The 18,871-nt window shown below is 34.1% G+C and overlaps 1 protein-coding gene across 1 annotated transcript in view; it reads left to right on the forward strand.

The window, feature by feature from the left end:
- Window positions 1-18,871, forward strand: part of Tecrl (trans-2,3-enoyl-CoA reductase-like) — a 114,040-nt gene that overhangs the window by 61,095 nt on the left and 34,074 nt on the right. Inside the window, exons 3-4 of the mRNA XM_005392848.1 lie at window positions 11,282-11,326; window positions 16,090-16,193. Of these exons, the coding sequence (XP_005392905.1) occupies window positions 11,282-11,326; window positions 16,090-16,193 (149 nt within the window). The remainder of the gene's footprint in view (window positions 1-11,281; window positions 11,327-16,089; window positions 16,194-18,871) is intronic.

Raw genomic sequence — 18,871 nt, forward strand, 5'->3', positions numbered from 1 at the left:
ATAGTTTATGGATTTAAGCACAGATCAAAATTGGCTATGGACTTTGGCACTTAACCAGCAACAAAACACTCAGTCTGCAGAGAGGAAAATAATTCATTACAAATAACTAGTCTCACATTCAGTTAAAATCACATGTATATATAATTTCCTCAAATTCTGCTTTAATAAGATCATATATAGATTGAAATCTCATACAAGCACCCATTTCTGTATGTCAGGCCATCTTCTAATCACTGTATTTATAGTGGTGATCAAAATTATCATAGGTATCTCTTTTTAGGTAAGGTGTGCAATGGTAAGGAGAAACGCCTACTAAACTTCTTAATAAGTACCTAAAATAATTTTATGGAGGGAAGATCAAAACTAGGGTCATGTGGAAAGAAAGACCTCTGCTGTGACACTAGGATCTGCTCCATCTGGCAGTACCAGGAGAGTTCTCTCGGAGTGGACATCAGTCAGTAATTTGAGTACAAACTGAGGTAACAGGAGCTATGGTTGCGGATTAGCAGGGTGGAGGGAGGACAGGGAAAGAAGGTAGCGCTAACTGCCGAGGCTTGATTTCAGCCAGGGATCCTAGATTTCAGCTCATGCAGTGGAAAAACTTGGAGAAACGAGGAATGCATTGCAGTGAATATGAGAGTATAATTTCAGGGAAATCCTTGTAAATCTGAAGAATATTTTATATGTTTTTAATTCTTTAGCACATACTTATTATATAGAAATTGTTCTTAGTGAGACATTTTCTTAAAAAAAAATTTGACAGAAAACATTACATACGCAGACAGAAAGAAACAATAGAGATTATGAGAAGGAAGATGTTGATTTTTTTTTCACACTTGGTTTATTTGTTGGCCAGTACATGCCTCAGGAAAAGAGGCAGAGCAGTGACCAGAGTTGAGTGAACATAGGCTCTAAGGAAGGGAAATGACAATGGCATTAAGTCATAAACACTGATATGGATGTTTAATGGCAGAAAGAATGTCCTGAGATAAAACTGTGAGATATTGAGATGGAAAAACAAGAGCTTAATATATACAAAAACAAGTAAATATTAGTAAATTTCTGTGATATGCGCTTTCCAGGGAAAATGGAGAACAGACATTTGGAGCAGTGCTTCAGAGCAATGAGGGCTCTTCCTACATGAGATGGCACACGACTGAGCTGGTGTCTCATGAGTGACAAAAACGGGTGGAAGATGGTGAAAAGAAGTTTTATATTAAATGAAGAAGATGGAGATATTTTTAAAGTAAAATTTGATGACTTAGTATGTTATAGAGATAGCAAACCATGAGTGTCTGGAAAAATCAGAGAAGCTCTGCAGAAGTGATCAGTGCAGTTCAATGAGTGGTTTTAAAAAGTGAAATTGGGAAAGTGCCTTGTGCTAGGGAGTGCTCAGGGAGATTTGTCACCTGGCCCTGTCTCAGGTAAATGGAGCACAGTGTAGATGCTCAGGGCTGGTGAGTGCTTACATGCTGGTGAGTAATTGGGTGAATGGGTACCTTTAAGTTTAATTAGTGAAGATAATTTGTTTAGGCTCTACATATTTCTTCCTCTCCCACACAATTCTTATTTTGTTTTTTTTTTTTTTTTTTTTTTTTTTGGTTTTTCTCCGGTACCGGGAACCGAACTCACGACCTTGCGCTTGCCAGGCAGGCGCTTTGCCGCTGAGCTAAATCCCCAGCCCCCACAATTCTTATTTTGTGCCTTAAGTAGCACTGCACTATGCGTTTGTAATTTTAAACTTGTTCTTTTCGTCCTCTTCACAATTTTGAGTTTCTGTTTATGTAGCTTTGAAATTGTGTTTTTAGAACTATAGCTTTATTTTCTCACTGGAAGCTTCTTTTGCAATTGCTGGTTATACAGTGTGATAGGACCCTGTCATTCTGAGGGCAGCACTCAACAACAGTGTGCTTTCCAGCAGATAACAAAATTCCATGTTTTATGCCTGGTGGTACACATTAAGCTTTTTAAGTTGCTTTTGAATATGAAAGAAGAATTATTCTGAATTTTAGGGTACATATACACTATCACACATCTCATAATAAAGCAGCAAATGTCTTCCTGGCACCCCTGTTTTGAAAGTTGATAAATATACATGTGGCATTTGCAAGACTTCAAGGAAATAGTTCATTATAGGGAATAAAAGATTAGTTCTTGTGAAGTACTGTATTGAATGAATTATTTCTAATAACTAATTCACCAATATTTTACCAACAAAAAGGGTTTTTAAATAAAGTTCATTAGTAAATTATAGGTATACATAATAGTCACATTTGTCATAGAGAATTTGTGCCTGTACATGATATAACTTGATCGTTTTTGTTTTCCTATTACGCTACCTCCTTCAACCTCTCTTTCCCACTTTTTACAAAATCTTTGCTTCCATTTTTTTCTTCTTGTTTCATTTTGTTTTCTTTTCACTTCTTCCCCTCTCCCCCGTCCCTAGTTCCCATTCCCACTTGAACATTTTCTTCTTATTTCACAATATCTGTTATATATTTTGGTCCTTATTTACACTTTCAATTTCTCACACCAGAGAAATAAAACAGTATTTACACATGTATGTCTGATTTCTTCCACTTAGGAGTATAGTCTCAAGGTGCATCCATTTAGTTAGAAATGTTTCAAGATTATCTTGTTTATAGCAGAGTAGTAATCCATTATATTAAAAAATCCCACATTTTTGTCTGTTCTTCAGTTGATGGACATTTGGGTTGTTTCCAAGATTTAGCTTTTACAAACTGTGCCGCTGTAAACATGTGTATGCATATAATGCTGTGGTATGATTCTTTTAATTGTTTTGGGAAGATACCAAACAGGGAAATAGCTGGCTCAAATAGAACTGCAGGTTTTGGTTTTTTGGGGAATCTCAACATTTCCACAGTAGTTGCATCAATCTACACTGCAACCAGTAATTGAAAAGGGTTTCCTTCCCTGCACAGCCTGGCCAACATTTGTTATTGGTTGATTGTAAAGGCAATTCTTAGCACCAAAGACAAGGCAGGAATCCTCAAAATCCTCAGACCTCAAATCCTCAACATTTGAAATTATACTGTAAAACTCCTGTGATATAAATAGCATAGTACTTGAAAAAAGAAGACCTGAGGATCAATGGAACAGATTAGAAGATGCAGACACAACTCCAGACATACTCACCCATCTTTTCTTTGATGAAGGAGCCAAACACTTTCACTGGAAGAAAGCCTTTTTAATAAACGGTGCTAGAAAAATTGGCTTTTCATATGCTAAAGATTAAAACTAGATCCATATCTTTCACCATTCAGGAAACTAATTTCTAAATGTATCAAAGATCTAAATATTAAAACAAATGCACTAAATCTGTTGAAGGAATAGGTAGAAAATTTGAATATTTTGGTATAGGTGAAGATTTTATGAACAAAATCCTGATCATACAGGAACTATTATCAAAAATCAACAACTAGAACTATCATAAAGAATCAACTCCTGTTATTAAAAAGATTTTGCACAGCAAGAGAAAAAACAATCACAGTAAACAGACAACCCACAAGGTAGGAAAAAAATTGTCAGCTGTTTTAGACAAAGAACTGATATCTAGAATGTATAAAGAACTCAAAAAAATAAGACCCTTAAAATTTAAAGAAATAATCCAAATACTGGGCATTGGAATTAGTAATAGACATGTTTGAGAGGTAGAAGTAAAAACAGCAAATAAATATAAGAAAAATGTTCAATATCAGTAGTCATTTGAGAGAATCAAACTCAAACAATGCCGAGATTCTTTTTTTTTTGTTTTGTTTTGCTCCGGTACCGGGAACCGAACTCACGACCTTGAGCTTGCCAGGCAGGCGCTTTTGCTGCTGAGCTAAATCCCCAGCCCCTTAATGCTGAGCTTCTATTACAACAGAGAGAAACAGCGGCTGTTATAAAGAAATGAACCGAAAAAGAGTTTTGACACATTAAAACTTTGACAAAGTTTTTGGTAATATTTTATTACTTAGAAAATATGACAAGAATTCATGCTCTTTTGCTTGGATCTTAGGGTCCCACTACTCATAAAAGGCATAACCATTCTGATAAGACAATGTCCTGATGGTGACGAGACTAAATACCTAAGACGCTGTCATGCTACTGAATTCCCTCCACAGCATCCCAATCCTTTGGTGATATTTCCTACCGCTCAATCAGTGAGAACTCTCCGTTGGAGCAGGGCTTTTGTCAGGCAGGCATGGAGGGAGTTGTATGTAGTTACATTAAGAAAGAACGGACAAAGGCACTGAAAAAAATTTAAGAAAAGTGGTAGCTTGGTTGAATATGAAATTTTACTACTAAAAATATTCTAGTAAAATGATAAATACTTTTAATAGAATATAAGTTTAATCAACACTTTACTAGAGTGACTGAAACATGTGTATACATTTAAAATATTTTAATGTATTAAAATGTGTTAAAGAATAAAACATACTTGAATATATGCTAATTTGTTTCATTGATTCTATCAGTTTCTCTTAGTTCACTCAAAATAAAGTTTTGTGTTAACATCAGTTTCTTATTTATAAGCAATTCTTTTTTGTCATTGTCTTGCATTTTGAACACTTTCCAGATAGTGAAACATAATGTAAAACTATTGTTCTTTTATTATTTTGTTATGAAATTTTATTTTTGTTTCATAAAACAAAAAGTGAACAGGTTAAGTGTGAAACAATTTAAAAATAATTAGAATAAATAGAAAAATATTTTTATATTCTTCCTAAATAGTTGAAGGGGGTCAAAATGACTTGACCCAAAGAATATTTCCCATTTTGTACATTATGATTTTGCAGTTTTTGTTTTCTTAATTATTTTTGCTATTATCACCATTGTCGTTTGATAAAATTCTACAGAGGGGCTGGGGATTTAGCTCAGCGGCAAAGCGCCTGCCTGGCAAGTGCAAGGTCGTGAGTTCGGTTCCCGGTGCCAGAGAAAAAACAAAAAAACAAACAAACAAACAAACAAAAAAAAAATTCTACAGATATTCTGCCATTTTATATTGAATTTCTCACGTTTATCACAGTTTTTTAATATAATTCTCATTCCTTCCTCTCATAATCATTTTTATCTTTTTAAAGTTGATCCCTCAGAACTTCTCTTAATGACCGAAAGAAATGCTTAATTAACAAAAAGAGTCATCAATATATTACATTTTTTCAATTCACAATAGTTTATGTGTAGGCTTATTTTCAAATATGCTGTAATACAGCTACTTAAACTCCTTCATTACTAAACTGACATCTTTAAATTTTATAGTATTTCTTGTCATTAAATTTTTACTCTATTTTTTCTCATTTTGTTTCTAGTTTCAAACTATTGTGAAATCATGTACCCATGCATGCTTATGTGGATATAATATATCATATTATATATAATATATTACATTATATATATATTCAGACATTATATCTTTCAATACTTGCTTTATATCTTTTGTACATTTTGGTTCTAGGATTTCAGTTTTATATGTTAGAATTTTTTCAGTGTTTGTTACATGTACACCCTATAGACTTTTTTTCTTCCATACATTTATCTCTTAATTTTAGCTGAGAAAAATTTAGCTAAATTCCTCTAAGTATTAAAATTATCCTCTCTTGAAAGAGTCAATGCTTAAAATTTTCTTTTTTTTCTTGACCAATTTTGCATTCTTGAATTTGGTAATCAGAATGACTGGTCTGAAAACACTAATATGCAGTGTAAGAACCACTGTTGAACTCCTACGATCTTGTATGGTGAAGCTCCGCATCCTTTCCAGTGTATTATTTATTTATTTATTTATTTATTTATTTATTTATTTATTTATTTATCTATTTATTTATTTTACTTTTTTACTTGTTACTGTCTTTGATTGTTTGATCAAGCTTACATTCTTATGTCTAATGTATTGCGTATCTTTGTTGAAAATGACAGTACATAATATAGCAACCTTTGTAAATTTTTATCATTTTGCTTTGAGGTCATGTATCATTTTTGTTGTTTTTGTGTTGTTTTGGTTTCGTCTTCATTGTTGTTTTGTCCGTTTTTTATTTTTTAAATAAAATTATCCTCTCAATCTTATGTAGCGATCTGAATTGTCATTTATTTTACTTAAAAATTTGAGAATGCATTTTTGTTTTTTTCTACAGTTTTCAGATTTCTTGAAAAACAATCCCCAATGTTGTCTTATTTCTATATTAATCGTAGTTACTTTAAGTCTAGGTCTAACGTAGCAATTTTCTTGTAACAATCCTAGGCTTTAAAGATTATTGGTCCTTTTATTGCAAAAAGGGATTGAGACGACTAGAATTGGACTTCATCCCTATAAGAAATGATCTATTTTGACTTCACACTTTAGGGTTCTAAGGGAAAAACTGGACCTTTCCCAGGTCTTCACTTCAGCTGCACACGAAGCTCCCTAGTGTGCGAGTCAGTGCCGTGCTCCTCCCACTCACCAGCTCCTCGGGAACCTAGTCCAGTGCATGCGGGAATCCCGGGACAGAATTGCCCCAGATTTTCCAATGACAGTGCGTGGATTCCGCCCCCCTCCCTCATCTTGGCTTCATTGTCTTTTACTTTTTAATCACTCTGGGGATAATTTGATACAATATTTATCACACTTTAATAGTTTTGTTGGTAGGAGGGATGGAATGAAACGTTCAGGTTTTCATCGCAGTTAATGTATTATATTTGCTTATGTTCTGAATGGCAGATGAGGTACGCTATTATTTACATTTAGTTTCTGTTTTTCATTTTTTTGCTTTTCCAGTTTTTTCTTTAGTAACATGTTTTCAGTACATTATGATTTCAGTCCTCATGGGCATGTGTAGATGCACATAACACATTTTGATTCATTTTTCATCCCTTTTCCCCTCCTCCATCCCTGCTCCTTCATCTCCTGGTCGTTCTCCCTTCTGTGGAAGATCTAGCTCCCATATTTTCTAAACCCCTTTACCTTTGTGCCTTCCTAGTAGTTTTAATCCTATCTTCCAATTGACCAAAGCAGTCTTTTGCCGGTACTACAAACTGTCTATTCATTTCTTCTGCTTCTTTCTCATCACACAGAAAAAGTTCTGTTTCAGTAAATTTAATTTGATTATTTGTCAAAAAAGCCTATGATGTTTATTGCATCAAGTTACTTTTGTATGTGGTTTTGATTCTACTTGATAAATCTTTAAGCATCTTTAAATAACCTTGAAAGATTGTTATCCTTTTCTTCATTTCTGATGCTTTCTGAAACTCAACTTTTTATGGTATTCTTTGGCTCTTCCTATTGTTCATATTACTTTATTAATTTAACCTGCTAATATATCTGCTTGCAGGTCTTCTGCTATGTGATCTACACTGAGTGGCTGGCACCCCAAAGGTTTATTTCTCTAGTGTTAGGTGCCTCAGAAGTATTAGAGCTTTAGGCCATCTTTTGTTAGTATTTCAATTAAAAGATTCCTAAAGCATAAAAGACATATACACCTGAACACCAAAGCCTAACATTGTCGCCCAGCTGAGGGTTCTTCACTCCATTTGGATTGAAATCAGGAATAGACTAAGTGCAACTATTTAGTGTGAAGACCTCTAAAACTTGAATGTCAGCAGCTATCAGCTGTTTGAGCTAGCAGCCTTTCTTGCTACTTACAAATAGTTTTTGGTGGTTTGGGGGACCAGCAGGGCTGTGTGACACCCACTCTTAGTGTCAAAAGTCCAATTACTTTGAAAAGGCAAAATGTATCATCAAAAAGGATCTATTGGGATTTATGCCATAGTAGAAGGAAGAACAGCATACAAGTTATCAGGGAAGATGCATTTATTTATCTATGACTGGGGAAGAGGAGTAGATTTTACCCCTGCCAATGCGAGATTTGGTCCCAATTTTGTATTTAAAAAAAGATATATTTGCTCAGGAGAATGAGAACCCATTCCATTGCACCCACTAAGATGTTACACCCTTTCATCATGCTGCATAGGAGTTAGACAAGCTGTGTGAACAAAAATAACTCAACAGTTTTCATTTTCTTCTTTGTTTAAGCCTGGTTATTTCCTCTTCTGGCTTCTCATCTTTATTAGGGAAATTCACATTTTATCTAAAGGTAGTAGCTCTATGTATTCTCTGTATTCCAAAACAAAATTTATTTCCTTAATTCCCAAGGATTCTCGTAGTACTTTGTTCATATTAGAATTGCCTTTCTACTGTATAGACTACATGCTTCAAATACAATCATTTTCTTTTGACTAGAATTTCCCATCCCATTCACTGCCTTTTTTTTTTTTTTTCTTAGAATCACTGTATCAGTTAAGAGAGTCTATGGGATTGCTTTTGGACATTGCTTGGGGGTTGGTGATTCCAACTCCTGGGTGCTGTGTGGGTCAGGGGAGCAGAGCCATGGGGTCCTGTCTGTTCCTCACCCTTCGTCCCTGTTCATGCACTGTTTTCTGCCACAATGAACTTCGCTTTTTAAATATATATGATGATAGTGATAAATTATAAACTTGTCTCTTTCATACTCTACATGAACATTCTGTGATAGGATATTTTTATTTTGATAATCATGTTGTATATTAACCTCAATGAATGCTTTTAAGTTTGCTGAAAGGATGTAATGAGAAGCTTCCAGGTATTATTTTTAAAATAATATGAGATTTTCTTTTAATGGTTTTCTTAAGATGGAGCTTGACAGTGCAGTTCAATCTGGCCTCAAAGTCACACCAATCCTTCTCCTTCCCACTCTGGAGTCCTAGGATTATGGGCATGTGACACCATAGCCAACTGCAAGGAATCGGATTGAAAAGAAAGCAATGTGTGTTTTAAGGTTTCATCTTAACTTCCCCCTTTGGTATCTGTTCCATATATATATTTATACAATATGTTTATATATTTATAAATTATATATTTATATATTTTTATACAGTTATATATAAAACATCTGAGGGAAAATCAATTGTTAATTATTTTAATTAAAAAATTGTTATATTTGGACAAACATTAATTTTAAAATTATTTTTCTGAGCAACCCCATTTTATTCCATTTAGCTATGTTTTGGCTTCTAGAAATAATTTCATTTTCCCTAAACTTTTTCTTCCTTATGTGAAACACGCAATGCTTCTGAACAATCATGTGAAAAGCCACATCATGACCAAGTGTCATGAATGACTTTTTTTTTTGTCTTTTTTTAGATAGGTTCTTACTCTACAGTTCAGGCTGGCCTTGAACTGACTTTGTAGCTCAGAGTAGCATTGAACTCACAATGATCCTCCTCCCTCAGCCTCCTGAGTACTGGGATTACAGGTGTAATGCCACACCCAGCATGAGATTTTCTCTCAATGGTCTCTTCCTTAAAGTGTTGAGTTTACAACTATGTGTGGAACTCAAATCTGTTTTTATTTAAACATAAAAGATCCATTACCATTTATTTTCTGGAAAATCAATTCACTTTAATCCACTCACATTATGCTGTTAGTTCATTTCTTACCTTATAAGATTATTCTGAAATAAGGTGGTATTTGAAAAAAAACTGTCAGGCTCATAATTGTTTTTCAATTATATTTCTAATCATTTGTTGTGAATTTAGGACATGACTTACAGATGGGTCATTAGTGATAACTATATTATTAAAGTATATCTTTATTTATAACAAGATATTACTTATTTAGAGTTTCATTACATGATTATATGAACAGTTCAAATTATCAAGGAAAGAATTCTAAAGCATGGTTGAAATACGATAGCGACCACACAAATTAAGTTCAGTGTCTTCCATGATAGCAATGCACTGCCAGAATACTTGGAGGGAGTTCATGTAGTCCTAAGGCAGCTGTGGCCCAGCTGTCCAACCTTAATGTACTCAGCATATAAATAACTTACTAACTGAGGCAGCATTCTATGAGTCCTTCCATTACACGTCCTTCATGCTCTACAGATTTCTTTTTCTGCTTTTTTTCCAGTCTAATCTGCCTCATGCCAACATGGAAGTTTTCACCTGCTTAGAGAGGGAATTTTACTTTCGCATTTATATCATAAAGAGTTATGAAAAATGATGTCTGAAATGAATATTATTAAAGTCGACAAAGTATGACAGCTTATGTACACTCTTCATAGGTATTCAATTATTGTTTGCCAAATAGAAATAGACTCAATAAGATTTGAATTTTGTTCAATACTCAGAGTGTGCTTACAAACTCAAAAATCTATATGTTTACTCTGTAGTATTAATTTGACTGTCATCTTTGATAGATTTTTTTATATTAGTAAATATTAAAAAAGACAGTGCCTACCTACATGTTTTCTAAAACATATAAAATTTTACACTTTTGTGCATTATTACTTTTTGTAATATTATGACATTTTTCTTAGAAGTAATTCTAGACATGTTTAACTTGTAATTATCCTTATGGATGACTTTTCAATGAGATTCTCCATGCTTTGTCTTTTTGCAGTCAATTCAGAAAGAAGTGACTTATAAGTCTAGTTATAGAACATCATCAACACTCTTGCTGACATGTTAAAATAGGATATTTTGAAAATAAAGATGGCACTTGTGGACTGTTCCTTTAAAGATTCTTTTTTCAGGTTATTATATATCAGATAAGTTTGTTTCACATTGGATCTCAGTGAAGTAAATTTTCAGTGAAGATTCTAAATTAAATGGTATAGAATTTATATTAAGAGTAACAGATTATATTCTGTTAATTGTGAATCAATTTTGCATTACAGAAGTGTTTAACACAGATGTTTTGGCTTTCCTGTACAGAAAACTTCTTTAAAATTTATTCCCTATAATGGTATGAAGGGAACACACAAAAGTGATTTTTCTGCTGTATCATTGGATTCACAATATTAGGTGTAATAACATGTCATTTTGACCGAGTGCCATACTCCTCTGGAGAAGATAACCCACCCTCAGGTGGGAAAATTAGATAAATTTCAAATGAGATCAAAGGTCCCTTGTTTTAGGTAAGCATGGTCATTTTGTTTTCTAATGAATAAATTGCATAAAGTGCATAAATCAGAGATGACACAGATTGGCACATGCTTAAAACCTGAACATGCCTATGTAATAGGTAGCAAAATCAAAATGTAGAAAATCACCGCCCTGAGGCCCAGCTCATGAATGCTTCAGTTGCTGCACACCTCAGCAGGGCAGCATTCCACCAGAGGCACTCACCAGACACAGTTCTGACACTGCAGAACCATTTTATTCTCTTTCCAAGATCTACGTAATCTGTTTTCCAATAGGAACTATTAGATTTTTAAATTATGTTCATATTTTTCCCAGTAATCAAATGTTATGTTTCATTGTACAGGTCCAAAGTGGTATCCTTCTCGAATTGGGCTACAGCTAGAATGTGGTAAGAACCAATAATAAGTGATTCATGCGTTGAATTTAGAATCCCTTTTATATCATGAATAGCTGATGTTTACTGCTTGTTACATACTTATTTGATCCTCCCAAGAAGCTAGTGCTTCATTTTTATAGCTGATAAAGTTTAGTATCAAAGGGATGGTTTTTACCAATTTGCTGTCTCTGATTCTCAAAGGTGACATCTAATCGAACATTTTTCTTTCTCCAAAGCTTTAACTGCTGAGCCGTTATCATTCTCCTAGTCTTTAGTATATTTTCAGGGATAATGCTTGTCTCTTTAACCAGTTTTATTATCATTCTCCCATCATGAAGTAGAAAAAGTGAATATGGAGAAGTATCATATCCACTCTTAAACTTCAGGATTTTTGGAATTTAAAACCTCATTTTTTTAGCAAATGTATCAATAGATGCCCTTAATAGTAAATCCTATTTAGGAATCATCATTATTCATATTACATTTATTTGACTTTAAATATGAGATTTTTTATTTTAATGGAAACTCTGGCTTTTTTATTTGTCTTTTATTTTCTTTCTTTCCATTTTTTCCATTTCTTTTTTCAGGTAAAGGGGGACAGCTACAGTTTTTAAAACAGACAATTTGCAGGAGGCACTTGATAAAAAAAATTAAATCTCTAAATTTTCCATTATATAATGAACTGAATTTTTTATTTCATTTGCTGATATTTAAGTTATCTATTCTCAGATATTATTGAAACTTTAAAAAGTGATGATATTCCTAAATTTCTCTATAGTTTTGTTTATCATTGTTTTCTTAAATATTCAATCATTTACTGACACCTGTATACTGAAAATTGAAATTGGAATCTATAACATTTTAAGAGACCACACTTTTTCATTAATGAGGACTGAATGCAAGGCTTTTGCTCTGAGATGCAAGCCTAGTCAGATCTATCTATCTATCTATATCTATCTATCTATCTATCTATCTATCTATCTATCTATCCATCTATCTACATATCTATCTTTTGGGACACGGTCTTGCTAGGTTGCTACATTGTACAGGCTTGAACTGGCAATTCTCCTGCCTCAGCCACCCAGAGTGATGGAATTACAGGCTCGACACACAACATCCAGCTAGAAGTCACACTTTTTGATCATCTCAAAATCTTTCTTGTCCAGATATTCAAGTCAGTTATACAATTGAATAGAATGTTAATGAGCAAAATCATTGTCTTTTATCTTTCTCTCATGGATCCTTATGCATGCATGAAGTGAAATGGTTGTGAGCATTCTGAACAGAGAATGCCTGTCAACACTGTATTTGGGAACAAGGTCAGATATGACGTCCACTTGAAGGCACTGTAAGAGGCTGAAGAATTCGTTACTTCGATTCTCTGTTGAATATGACAGTTTTCTTTTTTATTACATTTACTTACCTGTCCAAGTGTGCTAGAATGTCATCAGAGCAAAGAACAACATATTCTAGAATCTTGGAAAGGAATATGATATATATTTAAAGAATGAGTCCATTAAATTAATAAAGGAAGGAGAGTGTGGTATAGGAAAAGTATATTCAGGTAAACACAAAATTTTAACTTTGACTCTTTTATTTACCTGTCTACAGTTTTGTTTGTATGATAAAGCTAATAAAGATTCCAAATCCTTTAAAGTTTATACTAGATTATGGTGATAGAGCATATAATCACTGGATTTTCTTATCATCATTGCTTCCAAATAATACCTGAAGCTTTATTCACAGTTTTCATGTTAAAGCTTCATAGCTTTAACAAACCCTTAGCTTTAGGGATACACAGCACAGAGCCTGGTCCATTCTCAGAAAGAAATACACAAAGCAAAGATTGAGTTAACTTGGGCAAGGAATTTGAGAACCTTAACTGGACAAAGCATGATTTAAAAAGAGTAGCAAGAGCTCCAGCTTTGTATTTCTCCTGGCTTTCTCCCCATTTGGAAAAGTACATATTCTTGAAAGGCTGTGGACATGGGTCTCAATTCCTGAGACTCAGAATGATGTATATGATTCACAGTACTACTTGGCTTTGTCATTATTTTTCTTTCAAAGTGTCATTATTCATCAGGGACCACATTTTAAAAATGATGTTGATGCTCTCTTCCTTGAAGGAAACAAGGATGTTAAAGGCCTGGAAACCAATATTCTCTCTAAGGGGGCCAACAAATGTGCATCAGAAAGCTTTCACAGAAACAAATTGGACAAAGTGATCAAAATTTTCTGTTCCTGTTAACATTTTCTTACACGTGATTGACTTGGGAATATGGATTATCTGGATATAATACTTACAATATTTCCTTAATCCATATGTGTGCTGCTGGGTAACACATTACCACAGCTTTAACACAGATCTATAACAATTCCATGGATCAGATTGCATTGGCATATGGCTGAATTCACTGCTCAGGACATGGGGAGACTCGAATCCAGGCTCTGACTCAGCATTGCTCTGAGCTGCAGCAGACCCCTCTTGAAAACTCCCATTTCATTCACGTTGTTGGAATAACTTACAGTTTTTCAGTTTGTATTTTTGCTTGTTTCCTTTTTGCAGCTGTTTGACAGGGGTGCTCGTTGTCTTGCTGGATGCTAGTCCTGCTCTCTGAGGCCACCTACATCCTTGAAACCTGGCCTTCTCTATCTTCCAGCCTACGGTGCGGTGGCACAATCTTTTTAATGCAGTGAATCTCTGAATTGTTCTCTTTCTGGCCTCTATTCTGGGATTATAAAAACACATATGATCAGGTCAGGCTCACCTAGATAATATTCTTTTTAAAAGCTCTTTAACATAACCTAAGCAAAAGAAAATGTAGCCTACCATTACCAGACTCCTACGAGGATTTAGAGGCCAGGAATAGAGGCCAGGAATCTAGTGATCTTTATAACAAATCAGAAACCACATTCATCTCTTTAGCCAACCTCAGCTACATTTGCACTTTTGAGATAATACCAAATTATCTTTATGAGCACATTTTTTTTGTTTGTTTTACAAATAACACTGCATTTAAAAGAGATAGTGTAAAAGAAAACTATGGAATAGATTTCATTAGGGGGTGCCCTTTACTCCCAAGGCTAATGTCAGGAAGGGAGCGATCTGGGCCCCTCATTTGCATACACAACGCACTTGGGGAGCTTTCCGCACTGGCTCTCAGGGACACAAGCCTCCTTCAGCCACTTCCTGGCTTTGCTCTAAGTGGGCTTCCTCCTGAGCACCAACCCAAGGGCTGCAGTGCAGGCCCTGTTATAATAAAGACTCACTTTGGAATTTCTTTAAAAAAAATAGGTACTTATAGAGTCACCTATATTCTTATACTCATCTAAATTATCTGTGTATTCAAAGTGGATTGATCAAATCAGTATCTTTAGATGTAGTAGATCACAATTATATACATATACATATTCATTTTACCTTAAAATATCTTCACTTATACAGTTTCTTGTATTCTGAAACTCATGTAATAGTAGACACAAATCAACATTTTTCTCTTTCTTTAAAAAGTAGAGGTTATAATGACACTTTTGCATGATAAGGATGATATGTCACAAAAGTACCACCAACTAAAATTGAATAATACAATAACAACAGCAGCATTGCACCTATAAAATTAACTCATTTTGGTACATGTAACTCTGTGTACTTATTTTTATTTCTGCAAAGTATATATTTGTTTCAATAAAACCAAATATATTTATATTACCTTATTGAGGACAATATCACCTTTTTGTAGTATTTTTTTTGTTGCAAATGCTGTTCAAAGTAAATTTGTTATGTATCTTCCGGTGTACCGCGTCAGGATGTGTCTTTAGTAATGAAGTGTTTAAAATCTTCCAAGACATTGATTCCACTTATTTGGCAATGGTTTTTGAGTGGCTCCTTTCCACTCACCTTTGTTCTGTCATCTCACTTGCTGAGATGCACTTTACACTTTCATGACTCTCAGATATCTACAGCAGCATACACCCAAGGAGCTACCGGACAGGCCTTCCTTGAATAACTACTAGAATTTACACACTTACCATACCATGTAACGGAGTGCTAAATGTTCACTCCCTTAGCCTGCTTCTGTCTGTTTCATGACAGTTAACGAAATCAATGCATGTCAGCATTCAGACCGAAACTCTAGGAACTGTGTTACGTTCCTACAGCCTCGCCACTCAACTGGTTCTTCAGCATGTTGGACCTATGTGTGTTTCAAATATATCTGCAACTGGTAATTTACAGGCATTTCTGCCAGTCACATGGGAATAGAAATGAACATGGTCTCCTGCTTGATCGCTCGTCCTCTGTGTCTCCCCAGTAGTCTCTTCTGTGTCTCTGCCCTTTCCATGCAGGGTCCAGAGCAGTGTGTTAGAAGGGTAACCATGCACTCCCCATGCTTTGCGGTGACCACTGGAGTTCGTCTACCCTGTAATGAAGCCACTTCAAGTAGAGCTGAGATGAAGCACCACTCACATCTAAAGTGATATTGTTTTAAACATCCTGTGCTTTATTTGATTAAGACCTAAAAAATACTTTCATATAACTAATAGAACAGTCTCTATTTTGATTAGACAGCCCTGGGGAATTTTTGCCCATTTTGAAAACTGCTATATATCTTTACAAAACTAAACTTGTTCACAGTTTATGTGAAGTTGAAGAATCACTGTGCTCTGTAATTTCCATGTAAAGTGAATTATTAGCATTAACTGTTTCATATTAAGGGATTTCTTATCATTTCCCCTTGGAATTATATTGAAAAATGTTATTGTTATTTTTCTTTTAGGTGGGCCTTTCTTGAAGGACTACATCACTGTCCAGAGTGTCGCAGCTTCTTCACTTGTCACACTCTATTTTACAGACTTAGGCCGCCAAGTCAGTTGGACCACAGTAAGTGACAATTTGAAACACAACACACATGCTCCATATTGTGTTTTAAGTAATGTATTGACAGACTAATTCCAGTGGAAAAATTCACAATGAAACAGGATAAAGTGCTCTGAATTGCATTTTAAATTTCATGTTTTTAATATGACCAGTGGCCAGGTAATGTTCAGAAGTGAAAAGAATAGAAATCTATGGTTGGATAAAAGAAATGAATTCCTTTTTGTAAATGTTACTGTAGCTTGTGACTGGTGCTCCATTTGTGCCTCCTCTGTGCCTTGTTAGTAAAATGATAATTTCCTTATCTTTTCCTTCTAAGTGGGCTCCCTCCCACTTGAAAGTTGAGGGATAGCAAAGGACTTCTGTTTATTGGATAAGGGAGGAAAAAGGACCTTCAGTCAGAAGAGTTTTGCAAGGCAGAGAAAGGAAATATTGGAAAAGTGGGAGTGGAGAAGTGAGACTTCCTCCAGTGCAGGAGGGGTGGACAGCAGGAGTTCTTTTGAAGGACAACAGATCTCAATAGTCAGCACAGAACGCAAAGGCAGCAGAAGAAGAGGACTACAGTAAAGGGTATGAATGGCTAGAAATCAGGAAAATACTTTACTTGTTCACAAATATTAAGCCACTTACTAGCAATGGAATAAACAAAGGAAAGGCTATAGCCCTAAGAGGAAATGGGGCTTTTAGTAACACATGAAGCAAAAGGCTTAACTTGAAAAATATTTTGACAGTGTTATACAAAGAATATAGCTTCTCATTTTGTCAATGAATGTTTTTCAAAAAGGACTTTCTTTTATGAATATTATTTAAATATGAAAATTTTTGTTTCCAGTTACATGTGTGTAATATTTGTAATGTAACTGTATTTAATATTTTCTAGTCAAATGGCTTTCCTTTTGACCAGCATTAAGAATCCACATTGTCATTCATTGTGCTTTGAGCCTTTTCATTTAGCATTAAATAATCAATTTTAATGATGATTTAAAATATAGAATAATTTATACAGTAGTTTTTAATTCTTCACAACAGAAATTTAAATTTAAATTTATTAATGTATAGTTTCCATATTTGTTACTTTGTTAACGATTTTCCCTTTTGAGATATATTTTTTCTCTTTTTACATTAGTTCTAATTTTAGTGTCAATTGTAGTTGTTAAATATTTGTTTTAACTTACAATGTCTATTGAGCTTTAGATTATTAATTCATTGAACTAAAAACTGACCGTAGAATGGCTTGAAGTCTTTGAAATATATTATAATATTCAGGAAAAGTTTATTGGTTCATGTATTCAGTAGAGATTTTAATACTTCAATTTTATTACTTGCTCACCTTGGTTTAGAAGTGTTAGATAGGTTTATAAGGGTAAATATTCCAGAGTGGTTTTTCCCTGCACTTATGGTGAAAGGCAATCCTGTTTACAGAAATTATGTCAGGGTGAGCAGCATTAACTGTGACTTCATTAGAGATTTCTGGCTGCTTCATTTGAATAAGTAGTGAGAAAAATCACTAAGCTGGAATTCTATGACACATGTCCTAGAAAATTATACTCTGTTTTAGAGGAAATTTATATAAGTGACAAAGAGAACTCTGGGAAGAGCTGGGTATTTTTAAATCAAACTTATAGTTCACACATTCTTTTGCTCTAAATGCGTCAGTCCTATTAAATGCTGAGGTTATAAACATTAGATTCCAATCATGCCTTCTTTATACAAACTAAATTATAAAAACAAACCAAATGTTTTATGAGATATAACATTTTAATATTTATGCAACATTACAATGTATATCTATAATCGTTTGGTAAACTTTTGGAAACTACTTTAGCAAGGTCAAAATTAAGATTTTAAGTTTTTCCTCCAATATTTAATATTTTCACTAAGTAAGATTTATAAACAATTCGCTTCACTAAAAGACATAGGGGCAAAAGTTTATATGATAATGTATTCATCCTCATGATATACACTATTCAATAAAGATCTTGATTTCCAATATTTTTATATTCCTTTGACAGAAAGAAAGAGAGAAAGAGAATAGCTCTAATTTCCCTAAAATAAATTCATGCATTGCTTTTTGACCTGAACCTCCACCATGTTACCCCTGTATATTTACGCCCTGTTTTCTCTAACAAGGGCAATCACCAATCCATTCCCCATCTTTGTAAATTTGTTATGTGCAGAGTATGTAACGATTGGAATAAAAACCTTTTTCAGACTGACTTCATTGTTTTTGAAGTATTATGATCTGAAGTTCCATCCCAGTTGTTGCATGTGTCAATATTTGATGTCTTTTTATTTTTGAGTACCATACTATTAAATGGCACTATATAATCGAGTTCATGTGATCATGAACCATTTTAAGTGCATTTGGTGCTTCTCACTAATTTAGTGTAAGAAATAAACCTGCTGTGAACATCTGTGTCTTGGTATCCAATTTCATAATTTTTCCCATAGTTTCCTTTGCAGCGGAACCCAGGACCTCACATATGCTAGGCAAATGCTCTATCACAGAGCTACACCAGCAGCCCAAGTTTTAAATTATCTGGGACACACTGTTAAATTCTGCATATATTCTGAATGCAAGTCTTTGGCTTTATACATCATTTGCATATAAAATTTTTTATCTCTACCATTTCAGCTTTCCATATTTTCTTTTTTTTTTTTTTTTTTTTTTTTTTTTTTTTTTT

The sequence above is a fragment of the Chinchilla lanigera genome, unplaced genomic scaffold, assembly GCF_000276665.1.
Source record: "Chinchilla lanigera isolate Chin_1 unplaced genomic scaffold, ChiLan1.0 scaffold00046, whole genome shotgun sequence".
In the NCBI taxonomy this organism is placed as follows: Eukaryota; Metazoa; Chordata; class Mammalia; order Rodentia; family Chinchillidae; genus Chinchilla; species Chinchilla lanigera.